The sequence below is a fragment of the Monodelphis domestica genome, chromosome 3, assembly GCF_027887165.1.
Source record: "Monodelphis domestica isolate mMonDom1 chromosome 3, mMonDom1.pri, whole genome shotgun sequence".
Taxonomy (NCBI): Eukaryota; Metazoa; Chordata; class Mammalia; order Didelphimorphia; family Didelphidae; genus Monodelphis; species Monodelphis domestica.
The window spans coordinates 341649006-341674075 of NC_077229.1; the positions used below are offsets into that span (position 1 = coordinate 341649006).

A 25070-nucleotide genomic window follows, 5' to 3' on the forward strand; every position below is an offset into this window, starting at 1 on the left:
ACAGGATGGTCCTTCAAATTCATGAAGGATCACTCTTGTGTACCTTTCTAACTTTTCTGATCTCCATATCAAGCATTCTCAATTGTTCTACATGGTTTTCCTTTGTTGTGGTCTAAATGACCTTCACAGCCCTTGTTGGCATCTTTAGAAACTTCAGCTTATATTCTGCTCGTCTTACAATGCAGCACCCAGAACCAGTGGCATCCACTATGTTGTCTTTTTTAGTGGTAGGGATTGATGTGCACCAGTCTGGCTAGACAGTGACTAACTGCATTAATTTGTAAAATGGATAGGCAGGGATAGACTGTGGTCTGTGACCTATAACAAAAGAAAACTAACTAGCACATATCAGAATTGAATATAGCCATAGCATCACTAATGCCATGTTTATAATATGAGCTAACCAACCACAAATGTCATTAAGCACATATTTCATTCACAATTATTGCTATGTGGTTTTTCTATGGAATCCCCCTTAACTCATGCCAATTGTCAAATTATCTCTAACTTATCCAGGAGAAAGTTGATTTTTTTCCCCCAAATATTAACTTTGCAAAGGAACTTTCCTTTTTGGAAAGATTTTCCTAAGCCATTCTTATAATTCTTAAGAATTTAATAGGTCTCATAGGAATGATAAGAAGGTTAAGCTGAACTCTGTTTCTAATATTCTATAATTACATATTGATGATAATTAGATTTTTAAATGTTTCCACTACAGCTTTTATTGATTTCCTAATATAGAGAGCACTAAACTTGGGACTATGAATATCATATTGTTCAATGAATATACATTGCTTCATATTCTACAGCTATTATTTTTAATCAAGTAATTGTGAGGCATGGAGGTGACCCTGAGTTCTCAAATTATATCAGGGGAATTCAGACTTTAGCAAATGCTACCAAGCTGAAAGGCTTGGAGGAGGGGCTGAATAACAGAATATATGTCTGTCATCCAGAGATCTAGCTAATTTTGGATAGGCTCATAGCATGTCAAAGACAGAGTAATGAATTTTTTAGCAAGTATAACTTTCAAAGATGAATAACTAAGTCATAGATGGCTTGTGATCTTCATTGGCATGGCAGATAGAGTATCCATGCCAACAAAATCATAGATCTTTGAAGCAAAGGAATATTCATTCTCATAACAGTGTCCTCATTATACATTAGATTTTCTCCTGCTTTAAAAAAAATTTAACTGAATGTCTTTATAAATATCCAAGGACTACTTTACTAGAAATCAGAAAAAAATAGGTTCCAGTTATTTGCTCCTTCCTGTCTTCTCCTCTATGATTTGCTAATTGTGTTATTGGACAAGTCACTTGACCTTCTTTGTCATTGGTTTTCTCATTTGTAAAATAAGTTGGATCTGATAATATTTTTTAGCCTCTTCTAATTCTGAGTATGCCGCTTCTTCTGCTTGAATATAAGCTCTGTGAAGTTATGTTTTTTAATGTTTCTGTCTTCCCCACTACCTGGCATAGTGTCAGATATACGTAGTAGGAACATAATAAATGTTTGATGACTGAATAAATAAATAAAGAAGTGCTTGAATTTGTCAGTGCCAAAAATGACAGGTTTACTGTTCAGTTATTTATATGTTTCTAGTCATCCCTATTTGTCTTAAGGGAACACAAGCATCTGCCAGCAGCAGATATTCTCAGTGGTTACCCTGTAAACATCAATTCCCATGCAAACCAAACTGAAAGGAATGGTAGCATATGAGGAGGAAAGAAATTTTTTGTCCTATTACCAAATTATTTTTTGTTGACATCAATTTGGTGACTATTCTGCTTACATTTATTGACAAATATTGCCCCTTTAAAACTGACCATTTGGAACTTGTTTTCCTTTTAGTATTTACAAACCAGAAGAGTATATAGGCAGCCATTAATCTCTCATCACTCAAAGGCTGGGGATTTATTCTTTTAGTGATACTAAGAGCAGCCCCTTTTAAGATTTGTCTTCTACCAAGGACCACATACTCTTGAGGTTGCATTTGAAAGCCCTCTAATCATTCAACACCAGAACAATTTCTGTTTCTTTCAAACCCTAGCTAATCATATCTTGTTATTTTCAATTTGAGCATTCCTAAATGTATGGATTTTAATAGTTATTAAGGAAAGATGAACATTCCACTATTAGTGTGGGGTTTGTGTATGTGTGTGTGTACATGTGTGCATTTGTATGTGTGCTTAGAAAGCTATTAAATTCTATGTTATTAATATTTCTCTGGTACTTTGAGCCAGTATTATTTTATTAGGCATATTAGTTAAGTAATTGACCATAATATCAGGGATTCCATATAATTTCATTAGCTAATAAGCTTGTATATTTTCCCCAGAACCATGCTTGTATCAGGGAGAGGGGAAGATAGTACTTACAAGGTTATGTAGAGATGGAACTGGCTTTAAAGGCCTTTTAGCATGAAGCCTTCATGTTACAGATGAGGACACTGAGACTCATCAAGGGATTTGGCTTGTCCAAGGTGTACCAGTTAATAAATAGCGGAACTGGGATTCAAATTCGGGTTCTATTAGTCTGGTGCCATACCTACTACAACATTCTTCCTCCAGTAGATAACTGTAAAGTCTTTGAATGTAATTTTTAAAATAAAAATCTTTATATACTCAAACAAAGCAAATCAATATTAAGTACTAAAAAATATTTGAGCCCCAGGGAATGTTTTCAATTACTGTAATATTGCCAATTGCAATTGAACCTTTTTTTCCACTGATATCAGCAAAGATGCTGTGTAGTCAGTAAGCATCAAATTGCTTTCTTAACAGAAAAATCACAGCCATGCCAAATATGTGTTCTCATATTAATTTTGTTCTCATGTTAATTAGAAAGAGGAGCAAAGCCAATGTGTTTCAGTGAATGAAAACTCTTAGGTCAAGTTAAAGTTGTTTCAGATCATTGATTATAGAATATCAATGTGCACAGAGCTCTCATACATATTAGAAAAATATAAGAAGCTCTGTCTGTTTCTTAATGCTCATTTAAATTAGCATTTGATCCAGCTGCATTCCATTATATAGGATGTCCCAAAAGTCAGAATTCGGTTTTGAGCTTACCAATGCTATTTTAAATAAGCTTTAAAAGCTTAATGAGTTTATTTAAAATATATGTGATGAATGATTTTATGATTAGCATTTTGAAACATAACTCTTAACACTTTGAAATTTAAGGAGAAATAATTGTTATAGGACTTAATACAGAATCCCCAAAGTCTTAGTGCAATTTTGGTGTGTTGAGACATTATGTAATTCATGTAAGAATTTCTTCCTTACATTTGAATGTTATAATTATCAAAATGTACAGAAAACATACTTAAATATACAATTATTAAGATACTATTTCAGAATGACTGAAGGCAAGCATGAATTATTTTTCTTTAATAAATAAATAGATAAACATAAATGAATGAATGAATGAATGAATAAAAATTTTAAGGAATTGTTGTTTAAAGCTAAAGATGTTTCCACAAAGCACATATAAGCAGAACTACTTCTTCTGTCTTATGAGTTGGTTAGTTATTGCAACATATATTCTTTCTCTGTGGGAACAGCAAATGTCAGTTGCAGGGAGAAGTAAGGGTGAGTTTGATTGATTTCCTCAATCAAGTTACATAACCAATAAGATAGCTGATCAATTAGTCCATCAACTTTAGTGATAGGCTTTATTCTAAGTGCTAACTGGACTTGGGATTGGAGTGTTATTGCACAAGAAGAAAGGATTAAATAGGCCATGGAATCTTTGTTATGATTTATGGGTCATCTATCAAGTTAGTTTAGAAGTGAGTGAGGTCATTTGACAGGTTGGAGAAAGAATGGCTTTTCTGAGGCATTGAGGAGAAATATGGCAGGTTGAATTGGGAGTGAGGCGGTACTGTTGGTCTAGGAGAAGTAAGAAGGAGAAATCCTGCCTTCAGCCTTGGACAGATCTCCTTCCCTCCCACCCCCATTTGCTTGGAGGAGGATCTAAGGAGCTTTAAAGGGTCCAAAGGATTTTGGACATTGGATCTTCCCATTGGTATTTTAGAGATGTCCCCAGATCAGATAATGATAGTCCCTGTATTCAGAGTCAAGGACCAACTGGTCATAGATTCCTGGCTCCATAAGAAATCCATAAAGAAACTACATGAAACCCAAGGATATGTTGTCTCACAAATGAGAGAAAGGGACTTTCAGCAACCAGGAGCTATGAGTTAACCCCTTCTTCACATGCTTTAAGCTTGACCCAGAATCCCCATGAATTCTAGATGTACTTCTGTATATACTTATATATGCATATGTAAATACCTACTGCACTTACATTTATTTGTACACAGAAATAAACAATGACACGGTTCATTGTCAAGACCTCCAAAGTGGTGATATATAAATATATTTATATATTGGTCACTACATACATTTGTATAAACATATAATCAGATTAATATATAAAAACATGCTTTCATATTATGTACATACATATTGATGTTACATACACATATAAACATATGCATATAGGTATATATTCCCAACTAATTTAGGCAATAAAACAGACTTTACCAAAACTTTGTTTTCTACTTTTGAGATTACATTTTCTAAATGTCTTGCTACTAGGGTTTTTGAAAAGATATCCTTAGACACAATCCTGATTTTGAGGTGAGAGTTATGAAGTGCCACCTTTGTAAAGGGATAAGAATCATTTCTGAAGCTACAAGGACAACGTGTATTAAATACCTACTATATGTCAGGCATTGTGCTAAGCATTAAAGAAACAAAAACTACAGCAAAACCGTTCCTGTCCTCAAGGAACTTACGTTCCAAAGGCCAGCCTCCAAAGAAAAGGAATGATTGCGGTCTTGGGAACAAGATCAGATTCAGTCACTTTGAGTGTTACACTTTACAATCCCAGAGAAGCTTGAGTCCTGGAAGTATTAATTTTCTTTTCCTTCACTCCTACAACATATATTAGTTGTTACTGAAGTGTAAGAATATAGTTTTGCCTAGACATGCTTCCTCATTGCTAGAGCAAAATACATATCGGTTTCCCTTTAAAGGATTTTTTTTTTAATCCAGTTTATATATTTTCTTGAACTTTTTAAATTACACCATAGGGACCTGGAGTCCAACTTCCACATTACAGAGATTTGAATCCTGAATTTGACCTTTGTCATTGTCCTCTCGCACTAGCTTTATGGTTTGGAATTCATGAAAGCACAGTATTTGGTTATATTCATGACATGATATAAAAGGCCATGAGGGATGGAAATCAGAAGTAGATTTAGTCAATTCATTTAATCCATAAGACCATAAAGATGGGTGGTCTTTATAACTTTTTCTAGCCTCGTGTTCCTAAAAGCAACATATTGATATTCATGTCATACCCAATGCTAGTAGGATCTTAACTATAATGGACTGCATAGAGACTCATAACCCTCTTGAACTGTCTCATTTCATCTTTGTTCCTTTCCAAATATCACACAGCTTTTTCCTCAATTTTTCCATTTTAGAACATTTTACCTCTGATATAAGAAAATCTTTAAGTACTTTAGAGTTCTGTTTGGCAGTTTTAAAATTAGCTCTCCATATACTTATATATGTTCCTTTTTTTCCCATTGTGTAATGATGTTTTTAAATTTTCTCCAGTGTCTTATCATAAAAGGATTCTTTTTAAAAATGGAATTGCTGTATCACTCATTTTTATGCCTCAGAGAAAACTAATTTTCCATACTAATATGTTATATAACATTTTAATTTTTTTTTCCCTCCCTTCCTCCTTATCTCTCCTTCTCACCATGACATTGGATTGCTAATATTGATTGGTTGTTTTTAAAGACAGTACAAGAATTTAATCTATGTAATTGAAGCACAATGTAATATGCAACCATTGTATTTCTTAAATCAATAACACTATAATCTTTACAGTTGACTGCCTAATTACACCTGGTTCACAGAGGGATAGTTTCCCATTCTGGACAACCAAATAAGTTCCAACTTCAATAACCTAATTTCCCCCTGTCCTTTACTGCTGTTTTTTTAGTGATGCTGTAACAAAACTAACTATAAAAATCTATAAGATGTGCCTATATATAGATGGATGTCTATTTTGTATATTTTATATTGTTCAAGGAGAAAATATATATTTTCCATAGTTGTTGATGATAATATGTTTTTAATAATTTGCAAGTACATTTCTGGGGGTTTTCACTTCCAATTCTATTTTCTAATAGGACATTTTCATAAGCTAGCTGGGTGACACTGATGAAATATTGAGTGCAATCTCTTGTGGATTCTTCATCTGTCATATGAATATAATAGTATTCACCCTGCTCACTGCCTAGAGTTGTAAACACAAAAATTATACAGAGAAACAGAGATACAAGATTAATGCATGCTAAGTGATAATAATAAGACTAAATATTTGTAGCACATTATAAACATATCAAAGCATTGTCAGTTCCAGTAAGTAGGGGCATTATTTCTTTACATATATTTTCTGTGCCATTGATATAGTGTTTTTCTCTAATGAAACATAAGCACTACAGATTTTGTGTGTATGTTGTATATTTATACACACAGATTTAGTGAAAAAAAAAGCATGTACTGAGTAGCCATTATGTACCAGGTACCTACTGAAGATGCAAAAACAAAAATGCCTTTATCATAGGAAGAGCTTATATTCCTGGACACAGCATGTGCATATTTAAGTATAAGGAAAGCATATACAAAATAAAGACACTAAATATATATGTATACATACATACATATGCACGTGCACACACACACACACACTACCATTGATTGCATATTCTAGTTGAAAGCCAAATCTAACTGCCAGCTATATTTGTTAAAGGTTGTTTGATTACCATGGCCGTGTCCCCCCACCTCCCCGGGCAGTGATACCCCTGAAGCGTCCCCGCGTGGCTGTGACAGCGACTCGTCGAGGTAAAGGTGTTTTTTCCATGAAAGGGGGATCGAAATCTACATCAAGTGGAACTTCGTCTTCAGGATCCAAATGTGAGTCATTTTCTTCTTTGTTGTTCTCTTTGGGAAAGTGTTTGAATGTCTGCCCTGGGGAAATAGGTGTCTAGAGATTCAAAGTCCCAAGATGCATCATTTTGACTTGGTGAAATAGTAAATCATAGCATTCAAAGGAGGGTATAAAATAGGTTTCAGGTTAAAAGATTAGATAGTATTCGTCACACTGGGGGAATTTGTCTATTAAAGCCATTAGTATGAACAAGTTGCATAGCAATTTTCCTTAAAGGGTGACTGTTACCTTGGAATGAATTTGTCTTACTATGATATCTTCAGCTCAGTTCAACTTAATATTTTTAAGTGCTTGTTATTTGCAAAATGCTGTTATGGTAACTGTGGATAGAAAGACGAAAATTAAAGATTTCTTTTGTGTTCTACTGGAGGAGAAGAGAGCATTGAAGTGGCAGAGATATCAGGGAAGGTGGAAGTTAGTCCATGAGCTGAGCCTTTAAGAAACTGAGTCATTACTAAAGGCAGCAATGAAGAAAGAGTAGGGATGGAAAATGGACAGTACAAAGATATGGAGGAGGGAAATAGAATGCTAAGTTTGGGGACAGCAAATAGACTGGTTTGACTGTAATTCAAAGTACATTGGTGGGGAGCAATATGAAAGAAGTCTCAAAAGGTAGGCTGGAAGGTGTGGGGTTACTTTAATTCAAGACGTTCTCTTTTATATCAGAGACAAGAAGGAATTAGTAAGTATTTTCTAGTAGAAATAGACCATGATGAGATTTACGCCTCAGGAAAATTATTTTGATGGTTGTGTCAATAATGTAATGTAGAGGAGAGAAACTAGAAGCATGGAGGTCAATTAGGAAATGATTTTAATAGTGCTGGTAAAAGATGATGAGAGACCAAACTAAGCAATAGAAGCCATGATTGGAGAAGTAAATTTATATATGCAAGAGATCATTGGGAAGTAGACTCCCCAATACTTGACAACTCGTTCATTATGGGAATGGTGAACTAAAATCTGACTTGAAGAATGATGCAAACCTAGAAGAGGAGGAAAAATGATGAATTGTGTCTTAAACCCAGTTTATTTTGTGATGCCCATAAATAGCATAATACAAAATAGAAATATCTTGAACTCATAATTTTCTGGGAAAATGTTCTGTAATAACATATAGACTTTGTGATCTCTGTGCTCTTACTGTAGGATGTAAGTAAGGCATAGAGTAAATTTCATGGATTGTCTTTAAGAGGAAAGGAGGAGAATTTGGATATGAGCCCTGAAGGGAAAGATTCTGGAAGGAAGAAAAGGATCATGTGGTTTGACTGTTGTTTTAACTGTCACTCCTGTTTTGGCTGAGCTGGAAGGAGGATCTTTTGGCTGAGCTGGAGGAGTATCTTTGATCTGACAATTTTCCCTTGCCTTTCATAAGATCAAATCTCTAGAAGCAAAAGGACCTCAGAGGCCATACAGTGCAAGCCCTTCATTTTATAAATGAGGAAACTGAGCTTCAAGGAACTAAAATGACTTTCCTGTGATTACATAGTTTAATATATGCTTATAAAGCACCAAGTATTATTACATAGGTCCATGCAAAATTACATAGGTCATTCATTAAGATGGGTATCACATACAATTATATAGTATCCTAAAAGATTTCATATTATCATACATGATTAAATAGAAGGTGTCATACACAAGATCTGAACGCAGGACATGTTAGTCCAGTCATTGCTTTTTCCATTGTGCCACACTGATTTCTTTAGAAAGTAATTTCAAAAAAATTACCTTCTGATTCTAGAACCATTAATGATCATTTTATTGAACCCTACAACCTGACCATTATTATCAGATTTTTTTGTTCCTAAAGACAAGATAGATGAACTATCCCTTCACTTTAATTATTCAGGAACAAAGTGAAGGGATATTTTTTTTCTTTTTTGCCTCAGCATTTGTGACATACTAAGATTATTTTTTGACCTAACTCTCTTTTCTGTTACAACTTAACTGGCACAGCATTTTATTCACAACCCTTGGATCACAGGATTTGGAGCTGGAAAGGACGTTAGAGATCACATAGTAATAGACTCATAGAATCTCAAAAGTGAAAGGTCATCTGATTCAACCTTCCTCTAAAACATTCTAAAAGGTAGTCATCAAGCCTCCACTTGAAGGCTTCTCCATAAAGTTATAAATAGTTAATCTTTTATATGTGTGTATATAGGAAATATCTAATATATATTAGTATTTCTCATCTCTTATATACATATGTATAGTATTTCTTTATATAAAAAGAGGCATATATTATGTATGCCTAAATATATAAACCTGGCTCACAGGTGGCCTGACTGGACGTGATCTAAGATTTGGCCCACGTTTTCAGAGAATTGGAAGAAATCTGTGCTGATACCCAGCTGGGATGAGAGGTAGTCATTCAGACTTGCCCACATCAGGCAGTCTCTCCTCCAGTCTCTAAGAAGGGTCTCAGGCTAGAATGAAATCTATCCAGCACCCCTCAAATATCTCTAGTCTAGGACTTTGACAGATTCAGAAAGATAGTTACTTTCTTTATCATTCTTAAAAATAAAGGTAGCACATTCCCAATAAGATCAGGAGTGAAACAAGGATGCCCATTATCACCTCTACTATTTGACATTGTACTAGAAACACTAGCAGTAGCAATTAGAGAAGATAAAGGAATTGAAGGCATCAAAATAGGCAAGGAGGAGACCAAGTTATCACTCTTTGCGGATGACATGATGGTCTACTTAAAGAATCCTAGAGATTCAACCAAAAAGCTAATTGAAATAATCAACAACTTTAGCAAAGTTGCAGGATACAAAATAAACCCACATAAATCATCAGCTTTTCTACATATCTCCAACACAGCTCAGCAGCAAGAACTAGAAAGAGAAATCCCATTCAAAATCACCTTAGACAAAATAAAATACCTAGGAATCTACCTCCCAAGACAAACACAGGAACTATATGAACACAACTACAAAACACTCGCCACACAACTAAAACTAGACTTGAACAAATGGAAAAACATTAACTGCTCATGGATAGGACGAGCCAATATAATAAAAATGACCATCCTACCCAAACTTATTTATCTATTTAGTGCCATACCCATTGAACTACCAAAATACTTCTTCACTGATTTAGAAAAAACCATAACAAAGTTCATTTGGAAGAACAAAAGATCAAGGATATCCAGGGAAATAATGAAAAAAAACACATATGATGGGGGCCTTGCAGTCCCTGACCTAAAACTATATTACAAAGCAGCAGTCATCAAAACAATTTGGTACTGGCTAAGAAACAGAAAGGAAGATCAGTGGAATAGACTGGGGGAAAGCGACCTCAGCAAGACAGTATACGATAAACCCAAAGATCCCAGCTTTGGGGACAAAAATCCACTATTCGATAAAAACTGCTGGGAAAATTGGAAGAGTGTGGGAGAGATTAGGATTAGATCAACACCTCACACCCTACACCAAGATAAATTCAAAATGGGTGAGTGACTTAAACATAAAGAAGGAAACCATAAGTAAATTGGGTAAACACAGAATAGTATACATGTCAGACCTTTGGGAGGGGAAAGGCTTTAAAACCAAGCAAGACATAGAAAGAATCACAAAATGTAAAATAAATAATTTTGACTACATCAAACTAAAAAGCTTTTGTACAAACAAAACCAATGTAACTAAAATCAGAAGGGTAGCAACAAATTGGGAAACAATCTTCATAGAAACCTCTGACAAAGGTTTAATTACTCATATTTATAATGAGCTAAATCAATTGTACAAAAAATCAAGCCATTCTCCAATTGATAAATGGGCAAGGGAAATGGATAGGCAGTTCTCAGATAAAGAAATCAAAACTATTAACAAGCACATGAAGAAGTGTTCTAAATCTCTTATAATCAGAGAGATGCAAATCAAAACAACTCTGAGGTATCACCTCACACCTAGCAGATTGGCTAACATAACAGCAAAGGAAAGTAATGAATGCTGGAGGGGATGTGGCGAAGTAGGGACATTAATTCATTGCTGGTGGAGTTGTGAACTGAACCAACCATTCTGGAGGGCAATTTGGAACTATGCCCAAAGGGCGACAAAAGAAAGTCTACCCTTTGATCCAGCCATAGCATTGCTGGGTCTGTACCCCAAAGAGATAATGGACACAAAGACTTGTACAAGAATATTCATAGCTGCGCTCTTTGTGGTGGCCAAAAACTGGAAAACGAGGGGATGCCCATCAATTGGGGAATGGCTGAACAAACTGTGGTATATGTTGGTGATGGAATACTATTGTGCTAAAAGGAATAATAAAGTGGAGGAATTCCATGGAGACTGGAACAACCTCCAGGAAGTGATGCAGAGCGAGAGAAGCAGAACCAGGAGAACATTGTACACAGAGACTAATACACTGTGGTATAATCGAACGTAATGGACTTCTCCATTAGTGGCGGTGTAATGTCCCTGAACAATTTGCAGGGATCTAGGAGAAAAAAACACTATTCATAAGCAAAGGATAAACTATGGGAGTGGAAACACCGAGGAAAAGCAACTGCCTGAATACAGCGGTTGAGGGGACATGACAGAGGAGAGACTCTGAATGAACGCTCTAGTGCAAATATTGTCAGCAAAGCAATGGGTTCAAATCAAGAAAACATGTGATGCCCAGTGGATTTACGCGTCGGCTGTGGGGGGTGGGGGAGGGAGGAAAGGAAAATGATCTATGTCTTTAACGAATAATGCTTGGAAATGATCAAATAAAATATATTAAAAAAAAAAAGGTAGCCCTTCACTTACACTAGCTGCCTTAATCCTTTCCCACCTAGCAAAAGACCATCATGAATATGAAGTAAAACATTTATCTAAGAAACACAACAAACAGAAATTGGAGAATACAATTTTATTGTGTTATATTGTAATATACAATTGAGACCATACCAAAGAATACATAGAGGTAAATTAACTCTTCAGCTGGGAGAAAAAGATCTGAGTTCAAATCAAAAGATTAGGAACAATCTAACCAAAGAGAGTCAGTTTTCTAGGTCTACAGGCATTCAAAATCTAGGAATATGATGGGGTCCAACTTCCTCATGTATATGACTCTTGGGGACTCACGTTCTCCATCCAAAGTTTGTATCTTACCTATCTCAATCTCTGTCCAAGTCCTCTTTCTGGATGTGTCCAACATTTTCTAGGCAGATGAAGGGTTATAGTTGATGTGTCCATATGATTTCCACAACTACAATGAAAAGTCCTCAAGGAAAGAAATGTTTTGCTTGTGTCTTTTTTTATCCCTCAAACCTAATATAGTAAATAGCATATATAGTAGACACAATAAAATGAAGTGAACAGCAAAATGGTTATTGACTGATTGATTAATGTAAAGAGGGAAGTAAATAAGTCCTGAGGCAACTCATTTCACTTTGGGAAGCTCTGATTATAAGAAAGTTATCTGCTTTTCCAACTGTCATTCACTTTTCTGCAGCTTTCAATCATTGCTTTTAGTTCTGCTCTCTAGGGCTAACCACAGCAAATCTAATTCTATTTCTATGTGACAGTATTTCAAATACTTGAAGTAACTAGCATGTCCTCTAAGTCTTCTCTAGACTAAAGGTCTCCACTTCCTTCATATGATCTTCATATGATATTTCGCTAATACTCTAATCATCCTGGGAGGTCTCTTGATTTGCTTATTGCGCTCCATAAAAAGTGGGAAGCTAAACTGAACACAATAATCCAGATATTATCTTACCAATAGGTCAATCAGTAAGGATTTGTTCATGTTTTACTAGGAGCCAACCTCTGTGTTGAAGATACAAAGAAAGTTCCCAAGAGACCTTGCCTTCAAGAAATCTAGCCCAATGGGGGAGATAACTTCTATATAAATAGGTACATACAAGATACATATGAGTGTCATGGTAGATAAACTCAGAAGAGAAAGCTTTAGCAGACAGGGAGACTAGTAAAGGCTTTCTGGGAAAAGATGGGTTTTGAAAGGAGTACTGAAGGAAGTCAGGGATTCCAGGAGGAAGAGGTGAGTACGAAAAATATTCCAAACAAAAGAGACAAAAATTGCAAAGAGACAGATCTAAATTCCTTCTAGATATATCATCTCAACTTGAATTTATCAACTCAAAAGTAGCAGAAGTAGGGGATAACATTATATAGTATTTACTATGTGCCAGACACTATAGAAGGATTTATAATTATCATCTCATTTAATCCTCTCAACAACAGTAGAAAATAAATGTAATTATTATCACCATTTAAAGATAAGGAAATTGAAACAGAGCTTAAGTGGCCAGTCCGGGCCACTCAGGCAGATTGTAATTTGTCTGAGACTGAATTTGAACTCAGGTTTTCCTGATTCCAGACCTAGTACTCTATCTGCTGCAACTCTTAGCTATATAGGATTGTAGTATGTAGAACTAGAAAAGTCCCTAAAGATCATCCAAGCTAGTCCCCTCCTCTTATCAGTATTATAGATCATTGAGCTAGAAGATACCTTGGAGGTCATCTTATTTAATCCCTTCATTTTAGAGGTAAGGACCCTGGAACCTAAGGAACTGAAATAATTTCCTCAAGGTCACATAGGTAGTAAGAGGTGGGATTTGAACCTGGATCCTTTGACTCCAAATGTATATGTATCATGTTGCCTGTAAGAAGGTGAAAGGATCATATGAGATAACATATGTAAAAAAGCTTAAAGCACTATGACAATAATTTATTATTTATGTATTATTATTAAATGGCACAATAGATACAGGGCAGTCTCTGCACTTAATTAAATGGGTTCTTCAGTGATAGACATAAAATCCATATCCAGGCCATGCTCAAAAGGCAGCTGGGTGGTACAATAGATAGAATGTCTGGCATAGAGTCAGAAGACTCACCTTTCCTTCTTCAAATCTGGTCTGTCTCAGAAACTTATTGACTATGTGACCCAGGGCAAAACACTTAACCCTGCTTGCCTCAGTTTCCTCATCTGTAAAATGAGCTGGACAAGGAAATGGCAAACCACTCCAGGATCATTGTCAAGAAAACCCCAAATGGGGTCACAAAGAGTTAGATATAAGTAAATGACTAAACAACAAAAATGTATTATCAGTATTATTAGCTTTATTAATGAGTTCAGGGAATAGTTATGGGCTACTACTAGCCTTGGAAACTTCCTATCTTTCAGGCATTATGAGGATGTGTCTAGCCTAAATGTGGACCTGAGATAGCTAGAATTAATGAGTACAAGGATATTTAAATAGATATACAGAAAGAGGAAAATGTATTACTGATAGCTTAAAATTATACTGGAAGTAACAAAATTTAAGATGGAGAAATACTCATCTTTCCAGGCAACAATCTAACATTATGTATCCTTTCTCCAATAATGTTGAAAAAGGATATGGTGGTCCTATTTTTGTTTCTTCATGTAGCAACTAAAAACTGATTTCCTATAAAGCTTTGGGATATGGCAATGTGGTCAAAGTTTATAATACAAGAGTAACTTCATTTATCTGACAAACTCAAATTGAAATTATTCAATTCCTACCTTCCCAACCCATTTTGTCACATAGGGTTATCTCCCATCTTTGCACCTGCCCATAATATTCATTTGAAAATTAAACTGTGTACTATCTTGTGTCTTTGGTTTTATTGGATTGTTTTAAAATTCCCATTAGTCTATTTCACCACTCCCTAACTATATTATAAATTCCTTGAGGGCACAATGCTTTATGTTTTTCTCTTTCCCTAACAACAACTTGAACATGGTAGATGATAAGTCAAAATCTAAGATATACTGATTTAATCTAGGCATAGGAAGAAGAGTGGGACCCAACATGAAGAAATAGCATTCTTGCGGTTAGAGACTTGTTTGCCAGAAATCAGTCAGTCCTCAGTAAGGCAAAACAGAAACAGAAACAGAAACAGAAACAAAACAAACAAGAAAGCTTTTGTATTAATGTCTTTGTCTTTGGTTTCTCTTTCTTTTTTTTTTAATTTTTTTGCCAAAATTTACATTTAATACTATTTGGAGGACAACCCATAATGTCAAAATAAATGTCAAAAATAATCAACAAAAGTAATTCCATGAAAGTTCCTTCTAGAGTTAGTCTTCATTCATTTTTATTTAAGGTAATAGTCAATTAATTTAATCTATTAAACACCTAATTTGTGCCAGGCATTGAATTAGGTACTATTTAAATGAGAGAGACAGACAGAGACAGAGAAAGAGATAGAGAGAAACAGACAGACAGAGAGAGAGAGACAGAGAGAGGGAGACAGAGACAGAGAGTGTCAGTGCCCTCAAAGAGTTTAATTCTACCATCAATGGCCAACAAGGAGTGCAAGACTAGTATCCATAGAAAGAAAGTTAGAGGAAAAGTTGTTATGGGGAAAAGAAATGAGCTTTAATTAATGTAGATTCTGAAGTTAGACTCTAAATCAAAATTAACTTCCACAGGAAGTAAAGCACTACTTCTCAGTAAAAGTCTTCAAGCAGGAACTAGATAGTCACTTGCCTTGGATGTTATTTATGTAGGTAGGACTTGGACTAGATATTTTTTGAGATCTCCCTTAATCTCATTGACTATGTAACCCACAGTTGTGTAAACAATGACACCTACAAAGTGGTAACTATTGGAGAATTGTATGTAATTTCCAGAGTAGGTCTGAGGAAAGTGAGGGAGGTGAGGAATGAAAAAGGTTATGAGGTAGATAGTCAAGGGCCATTTATTACTGTGAGATGACTAGGAGCTTATATCAGATATTCTGATTTTCTACTGGGTTGATATTTGATTTTAATAAAATGTCTAATGTAAAAGGAAACCTATTCCTTGATTATATCATTGATGTCTGTATATTTAAGTCATAATTCACGTAAATTAAGGTGGAAGCATGGTGTTAGCAAAATAGAAATCTAAAGATTTTTAATAACAGTTGAATATCCCATTGCAAAGGAGCAAGAAAAACTATTCTATGATTATTGGGAGTGGTATCTGAAAAGACTTTTACATAATTAGTCAAGTGCCTGGATTTCACAATTACTTTAGAGTTCATATTATGAAGCCTGAACAATAAAGTATTAAATGATTGGTTCAAACAGAAATAGATTTTAGGTGTCCATTTTACTCATTCTTTACTGACTTTGCTAATATTTAATTGTTTGGCAAGTATAGGAGAAGAAATTAATGTTATGGTTTGCATAATTCATCATTTTCAGCTTACAGAAGGTTTTAAAAAAAACATGATTAATTCCTCTGAAGAGAAAAAGCACGTAAAGAGAAAATAAATTAACAGAATAATTTGCAAACACTGAATACTGATAAGACTTTTTTGATGGATCCATTTAAGGTATTCTTGTATCTCTTCATATCACTAAAAACTAGAGTAATAATCACTCCAAGTCTTTATTGAATTCAATCAAATTGTGTAGTCATAAAATGGGATTTGCAGAAGTGATGAGTGCATTCAAGCATTTCAGAAAGGACAATAAATGTGTTATAGGTATAGGCTATGGTTTCTTAATGAGGAAAAACATTACTCTGGCAAGAATTCCCTTTCATATAATTAGCATCTAATAAAAGAAATGTCAATAGTTTTCAGTTCACAGGGCTTTCAGAGACAATCTGCTCGAATATTTACCTGAAGAGCAATGTGCTCTTCAGCATACCCAAGAAGTGATCATCTAGCCTTTTTCTGACCCTGCTTTTGAATATCTCCATTGGTAGCAAGTTGGGATTCTAGTAAAACTGAGTTTGCTGTTTTGCAATTGCATCTACCTACACAGTTCTCTCTGTTGCTTTAAAGCAGGGGTCCCCAAGCTATCAAACTATGTGGGCCACATGCAACCCCCTGAGGCCATTTATCCGGCCCCCACTGCACTTCTGGAAGGGGCACCTTTTTCATTGGTGGTCAGTGAGAGGAGCACAGTATGTGGCCATGCCCACAAAGCCTGGCATCACTCATATACAGTACTACTTCCGGTGACATAATCCTTTGTGTGGCACCTTAGAACGAGGCACCATGCAAAGGATTATGTGGCTGCACAATGGAAGACTTCAGCATGGTGAGCAAGGGAAGGAATTGCACACTGTGTAAACTGCTGCCCAGTTAGGGTTAGGGTTAGGGTTATGGTTAGGGTTGGGGTTAGGGTTAGGGTTAGGGTTATGGTTAGGGTTGGGGTTAAGGTTAGGGTTAGGGTTATGGTTACGGTTGGGGTTAGGGTTGGGTTTTTATAGTCCAGCCCTCCAACGGTCTGAGGGACTGTGAACTGGCCCCCTGTGTAAAAAGTATGGGGACCCCTGCTTTAAAGTGTCCAAGTGGTACAGACAGAGAGTGTTGGACTTAGAGCTAGGAAGTCATTCTGTCATTTTAGTTGTGTCCAACTTTTCATGACCTCATTTAGCATTTTCTGGGCAAAGATACAAGAGTGGATTGCCATTTCCTTCTCCAGCTTATTTTACAGATGAGGAAACTAAGGCAGACAAGGTTCAATAACTTGACCAGGTTCACACAAGCAATAAGTGTCTGAGGCTGGATTTGAACGTAGATCCTCCAAACTCTAGGACCAGTTCTCTATCAACTGAACCACCTATATGCTAGTCCTTTAATGGCTTTCCAGCTGTATGATCTTGGACAAGTCACTTATCCTTTCTTAGCCTCCACCATAAAATGAGAATAATAATAATAACACTTACCATGTGAGGTTGTCATAAGAATCCAATGAGATAACTTATAAAGTACTTTAAAGTGCTATTTAAGTGCTAGTTGTATTTATTTGAGTGCTTAAATAGTTCTTTTCCTTCATGAAGCTGTCAATCTGTAATTAATTGAAAAGGAAACAGTATGAAAGCAAAAAATCAACAACAATGTGGCTAGACAGAAAATTAAAGGTGATTCAATTCAACAAATTATCTTGGGATAAAATTAAGTGAGATAATATCTGTAAAGCACCTTGAAAACCTTAAAACACTATATAAATGATAACTATTTCCAGCAACTAGGTGGCACAGTGACTGGAATGCTGAGCCTGGAGTCAGGAAGGCCTGAATTCATATCCAGTCTCAGACATTTACTAGATATGTGACCCTGGGCAAATCACTTAACCCTGGTTGCCTTAGTTTTCTCAACTATAAAATAACCTGAAAAAAGAAATGACACACCACTCCATTATCTTTGCCAAGAAAATCCACACTGGGTCAAAAAGAGTTGAACATGACTGAAAACAACTAAATAACAACAAATTAATGTTATATTATTAAATCCTCTTTAATATGCAATTGCACTATTAAAGGAAAGATGTAAATACAAAAAAGTTAAGTGCTTGAAAGAATTTTTCAGACATTAAGAAAATTATTTTAATATGAACCCAAGTATTTTCATTTGTACAAGTAAGAAGTTAGACCAGCTGATCTCTAAGGTGCCTTCTGGGTCTAAATCCTAAAGTTTTATTTTTATTTTATGTTTCATTTTTTTATTATTTTATATTAATTTATGTCAGGTAAAACAACAAAGAAGCTTAACAAAAAAGCAATTCAATGAAGTCTAAATTTGGTTAATGTTTAGGTAATATACTCTCATAGCATAAACATAATGATTAAAATATTTCTAATCTAGGAAGCCATTACTGTCAAAATGAGTTCTTGGAGATATGACTTGCTTTGGCTCTTCCAAAATTAAAAGTTTTTCTAGAGGATGAAATATTTAACTAATTCCAAAGATTAGATCATTAATATTAAGCCACTTTTCCTGTGTGTTTGTGCTGGAAATATCAAAGTATGCTATGCCATCTAAATGACTATAAATGTACATGTCCAAATCCTACTGATTAGCTCCCCCAAATATTTATTTGTCTCCTACTCTCTACCCTCACAACTGCTATGTTAGTTTAGACCCTCTAGGTGTTTGGCTCCAGGGGATATAATAATAACTGCATAATTGATTTACCTACCACTGTTGTCTCATTAATCCATCCTGAATATCACCACCAGATTTATGTTCCTGAAGCCATTACATAATGTCAGTGCATTGCTAGTAAACTTCTTTTTATTGATCAGAGCTAAAATTTCATCTGTTTGGGGATCTCCTCCCTAGTAAAGAAGTTCTTCCCTACACAGAAACAAAGCTATTTTCCACTTGGGTTCTTACCTAATTCCCCACACCATTGAGAAGTTGGATGGCTTGCCTAAGATCACAGTGCCACTATATCAGAGACAGGACTTTAACCCCAATCTTTCTGACTCCAAGGCCAGCACCCCTTCCATCCCTCCACATTGCCTCTCTGTTGATTTTTTTCTTTATATTTATTAGTTTCGTTTGTTGTATTAAAGTTCCCAAGTATCTCCCTCCTTCTCACCTTCCCCACACTTTCTCTAGAGGTAGGAATACAAAATTATTCTTCAAACAATATTTTTATTGTTGTATATAGTGTTCTGCTAATTTCACTCTTCATCATTTCAATTTTATTTGCCAAGAAATTTTTAGCAGTCTCTAGCCTTTTCTGCACTGGTTCTCCATCTGATCTGGTGTCAGACTGCAACCAGCCTTTACCTCTTCCCCCCAACAATACAATTTATGCTTTGTCCAAATGGGTCTTTGAGCTGATTCTCAGTACAGCCGATGCTGGTTCCTAACATTATTGAAATCAGTCTTAGACTTAAAAGAGAACTCTGAGTCCAAATTAATCCAAATAGTAACTAAATCATGAATTCCTCTACAATATCACCAAACAAGTGGTCATCTAGCCTCAATGAACTTCAGCCTAATCTAGGATACATTAATCCATCATTGGATCTTATAGAAGACTGGACAAAGGCTCCATTTGAAGTCTTTGGCAATTCTATTTGCTCTGGGTTTTCCCATATTCCTTATAATACCTAAAAGAGAGGCAATATTGCTTAATGAATAGAGAGCCAACATCAAAGTTAGAAAATCCTATGTTGAAGTCCAACTTTTGAATGATTCTAGCTGTTGTTATCCTGAACAGGTCATTTAACCTCTCACAACTTTTTAAGACTATAAATTGCAAAACACTTGGTAGTCTGAGGGGGGTGGTCCTTATTGCCTAGAATAATAACAACAAAAAGAATAATAGCTAGCAATTATATAATGCTTATAACTATTCATTGTAATATATTGTTAGTTCTATGACTTTATATTTATCCTCAGTTTTATACTCTTGTTTAAATCTTGTCTATGAAGTACCACCAGACTCCTCTGTTCCCCCATCTGACCAGTTACTACTAGAGCCAGTGTTGTAAAGAATTTTACCAGGAACAGGAAATCCTGCAAACCAGGAAGTCCTGGAGAGTCAGAAGGATTCCAGAAATTAGGGAAGAGAGACTGTTGCTTTTCCCTAAATGTCAGGAGAGCCAAAAGGGTTGTCTGTCTGGTTATTCTGGGGTGGACCCAGAAAGCTAGTGATTCCCTCTCCTGTGAGCTTTCTGGAGACTCTGCTTATCCCTGCTGCTGCTGCTGCTGCTGCTGCTGCTGCTGCTGCTGCTGCTGCTGCTGCTGCTGCTGCTGCTGCTGCGTAGATGTTCAACAGAGCTGCTGATAACTTCCTACTGAGACTTCTGCTTGACCCAAAAAAGCACTCCAGTTGTGGGAGATCTATTTTGGCCTTGTTCTTGCTCCTACCAATCCCTCCCTAATCTTAATTAATAATTTAAGGAGTTAGTTTAGAATAGTTACAGGAATTTATACGGTTTTAATCTCTGATTTGTGTTTAAAGTTAGTTATTCCCTGAACCCCATTCTCTTCTTCCTTTAGTTTAATAAACCTGGTATTTTGTTATATATTTATAGTTTTGAATCCTTATTTAACTCACCTATTTCACCAGATACAAGTAGTGCAAATAGTGTGAATTGCATTGCAGATTGCATAATGCTGTATATAGTAAATTCTGGTGTTGTGTGTCTTTGAATTTGCAATATTTTACAATCCAAATATTATAATTGGTAAAATTATTGGTTTTATATTATATTGTCTATTTTATATTATATATATATATTATATTATTTGATAATTAGTTCCAGTCCAATGGAAATATCTAATGCAAATTGGAATAATGTCACTACTTCATGTGAATCATTACTCATAATAATTGGAACCTACCTGTACCTTGCTCTTCAAAATTACCTTGTATCTACATGTAAGGAGTCATAATTGACTCCCCAGATTAGACTGTAGGCTCCTTGAGATCAAAGATCTCTGTATTTCATTTTGTCTTTTTATCCTCAAATCTAGCATGGTGCCTGGCACATAGTATATACTTCATTAATAATAATGATGATGATAACTAATATTGATATAGTACATACAATGTGCCAAGCATTGTGCTAAGTCCTTTAAAATTTATTAACTCACTTAATCCTCATAACAACCTCTCAATCAATAAACATTTATAAAGCACCTGCTATGTGCCAGGCACTGTCCTAAGCACTTGGGGAAAGGAGAAGAGGCAAAAGACTGTTTCTGCCCTCCAGGAGCTATTAATCTAATGGAGGAGACATCATGCAAAAAGATAATAAACAAAGGGAAGGCACCAGAATTAAGAGGAATTGTAGAAGACTTGATGAGGATAGAGAGCATTCCAGGGCATAGGGTATAGCCAGAGAACATGGTCAGAACAGACAGATGGAAGGTCTTGTTTGTAGAACATTCAGGAAGACAGTGTCACTGGATCAAAGGGTATGTGTCAGAGAGCAAGGTGTAAAAAAAACTGGAAAAGTAGGAAGAGGCAAGATTATCTCCATTTTTCAGGTGAGGAAACTGGGGCAGAGTATTAAGTAACTTGACCAGGGAGAGTCACATTGCTAGTAATAATAGCATTGCTATAATGTTTACTATATGCCAGACATTGTGCTAAGCACCTTACAGTTATCTGATTTGATCCTCACAACAATCCTGGGAGTTAGGTGCTATTATTATCTCCTTTTTATAGATGAGGAACCTAAGGCAAATAGAAGTTAAGTGACTTTCCCAGAGTCCCACAGCTAATGTCTAAAACCTTATCTGAACTCATTCCTCATGACTTCAGACCTGACACTCTCCATTGTACCTAGCTGTTGCTGCTTCTTTAATCTGTATATTGTGGGATCAGCCACAGTCACTTTCCCTTTTTCTCCTTTATAAATATTATTTATACTTTTATGTTCATAATTCCATTCTTAAGAAGTTCTTGGTCCCCTCAAGTCAGACCCCTTTCAGAGTCTTTGGTCATGAAAAACTACCTAGATTTCCTCTGAAGTCTAAAAAAATTGTTTCTCAAAAGTCTAGAGTATGTCTAATTATGATCCCTTTTCTCATTCCATATGGGCAGATGAAATGTATAGAAATTTATATTCCAAAATTTTAAAAGATTCTACTAGAGTTTGTCCTTGAGCAACCTTGGTTCCCATTATTTTCACATTGAACCAGGTCCTCCTTATTGATCAGAATTAATCCCATAATATTTACCAATCAAGAGGTCTGTAGTAAGCATCTACTATATGCTATAAGAACAATGGTATTATTCATTATTTGATATTTACTGTAATTTCTAGACTATCTCCACTAGCTTTTTGAAAATATTATCCTAAATTCAAGTCAAATTTTTTTCTGGAAGCAATTAAACCATTATTTAGAAATGCTTAATATGAAAGTGGGGAAGGAGAGGAATGAGGCTAGTGAAGAAAGGAAAATTATTAGAATGATCTGCGCAGGTGTCTCAAATCCCTGATAATTTTTGCTGAGGTAGATTTGGCAGTAATGTGTGAGAATGAAATGAAGATAAATCCTTTATACAATATAAACTAGAGAAGCAAACACTTTTGATAAAGACAGACATATTCAATATAGCTTTGTATGCCCAATTTCCCTTTCAGATTACATCTCTCTTCTCAGAATAAGGTAGAAACATCATTTTGCTGCCTGGAACAGAGTGTAATCTGCTTTTGTTGTCAAAAATTTATCAGAAAAACCAACCAACTCCTTCAGAGAGTATAGAACTGAGAAAATGTATTTACCTTATTTCTTTCTCTCTTTAAAAAATGAAAATTTAAAGAATCCTTTAGGGAAAATAGTCACTGCAATGTGGATAGGAGCAGCCAGGCCTTGGGGTAAGAGGTCCTGGGTTCAAATATGGACTCTGTCACTTCTTAACTGTGTGACCCTGGGCAAGCCTTAGCCCCAACTGCTTAGCCCTGACTACTCTTCTGCCTTGGAACCAATAATAAGAACTAATTCTAATATGGGAAGTAAAAGGATTTTTAAAATAAAAATAATGTGTATAATATAAAATCCATTCTTTTCTTTTTTTATTTTTGTTTTGCCTTCTAAACAAAGATCCATAAGGAGCTAAAACAATCTTAGGAATTTTGTTAATTTTTTCAATTGCCATTTTGCTTTTGTTTCAGGGGGAAATTTTAAACCCAGAATTACTTTTCCAGTTAGAGGAACTTAATCTGCATTACTTGTAAAGTAATATTTGTGAAGAGCAACTAGGTGACACAGTGGATAGAGTGCCAGCCCTGGAGTTGAGAAAAAGTCATCTTCCTACATTTGAATCTGACCTCAGACACTTTTATGAGTTGTGTGACCATGGGAGAGTCACTTAACCCTATTTGCCTCAGTTTCTCATCTGTAAAATGAGAAATGGCAAACCACTCCAATACCTTTGCCAAGAAAACTCCAAATGGGATCACAGTCAGGCATGACTGAAACAGCTATACAACAACAAAAGTATTTCTGAAAATAAAATTTTAAAGGTTCTAGTCCTTAAATATCTCTATGATTTATGTCAATCAGATTATCCTCTATAATAGTGGCAAATGTTTTTACTAACAAACACTGACTTTTGTAACTCTAATGTACTGATCATATAACATTAGAGCTATGTCTATTGGTATCTTAACTCCCCAATAATGAATAATAATAATAATTAAAGATTATATTATATTTGGCACTTTAAGTTTTACAAAACATTTGATATTATCTTGTTTGAGCTTTATAAGAACCTCATGGAGTGAGTATTTTAAGTGTTATTTTTCCCCTTAACAAATAAAGCTGAAAGAGGTTAATTTACTGGTCCTTAGCCACCAAATTAGTGAGTTTAACAATAGGATCCTAACTCAAATCTTCCTTCTGTCTGTTATAAACTCTTTGAAGGCACAAGTTATATCTTGGATAAATTTATCATACTTATAATTTATTCTAGTTGTCTAGACACAGGTGTTTAATGAACATTTGATGCTATTATTTTTAATCCTTTTTTGGCTATAGTTTTCTTATTTTCTTGAAATTTTCTTCAATCAACTCATTTTCTTTTACATATGGAATACATGTTACATATATTCTATATGTATAATGAGTTGACATATATATTTGAAGACAATGATATGCACAGCAATTGCACAAAATGACTGACCCATGACCAAGAATTTTTTCCATACTCTTTGTAAAATAATTCAGTAATAATGGCAGGAACTTGATATTGGTTTCAGTGAATGACACAAAAATTGTGCGTAGAGCATCACAAATTCTGGCATCTTGTTAAGAATAATGTGAATAATAAAAACTAGGTAGAGGGAAGACTTCATTTCAAATGCATCTGATTGCTCAAAAATAAATTAAATGTATATTCATAACTTGCTTCTAGAATGTAATATCTGTTGAGTAAATCTAAAATCTGAGCCTCCTAGATCTTAACTTGTTGCTCAGCTCTTAAACCCCAGTGTTAGGTAAATTATAGTAGCATATATATAATATTTGGATTATCTGAATATTGCAATTGCAAAATAATGGCCAAGAGCTGACTGCAAGTCATTAATATTCCACATCAATCAACCAATATTTACTCAGTGCCCACCATGTACAAAATTCTACTCCAGATGCTCTGAGGGGCCCAAAAAGGCATAGAGATCCTCTATGCTCCTAGACAGGTCATCAGTATCTCCATTATTAAATAAACCCATAAATATTTATTGCTTCATTCAGCAGACTATATTTCTCCTATAAACATGACTATTTTTAATTCCCCTTTAATTCCTTTATATTTTTCATTCCTTTTTTGAACAGATTTATTGAGCA

At 35.1% G+C, this 25070-nt stretch overlaps 1 protein-coding gene across 23 annotated transcripts in view; it reads left to right on the plus strand.

Moving 5' to 3' along the window:
• The window catches only part of RALYL (RALY RNA binding protein like), an 838442-nt gene that overhangs the window by 739719 nt on the left and 73653 nt on the right, over positions 1-25070 (plus strand). For all 23 annotated transcript variants that reach the window (XM_056824164.1, XM_056824152.1, XM_056824154.1 and 20 more), the window contains one exon: positions 6844-7007. In XM_056824164.1, the coding sequence (XP_056680142.1) occupies positions 6844-7007 (164 nt within the window). The remainder of the gene's footprint in view (positions 1-6843; positions 7008-25070) is intronic.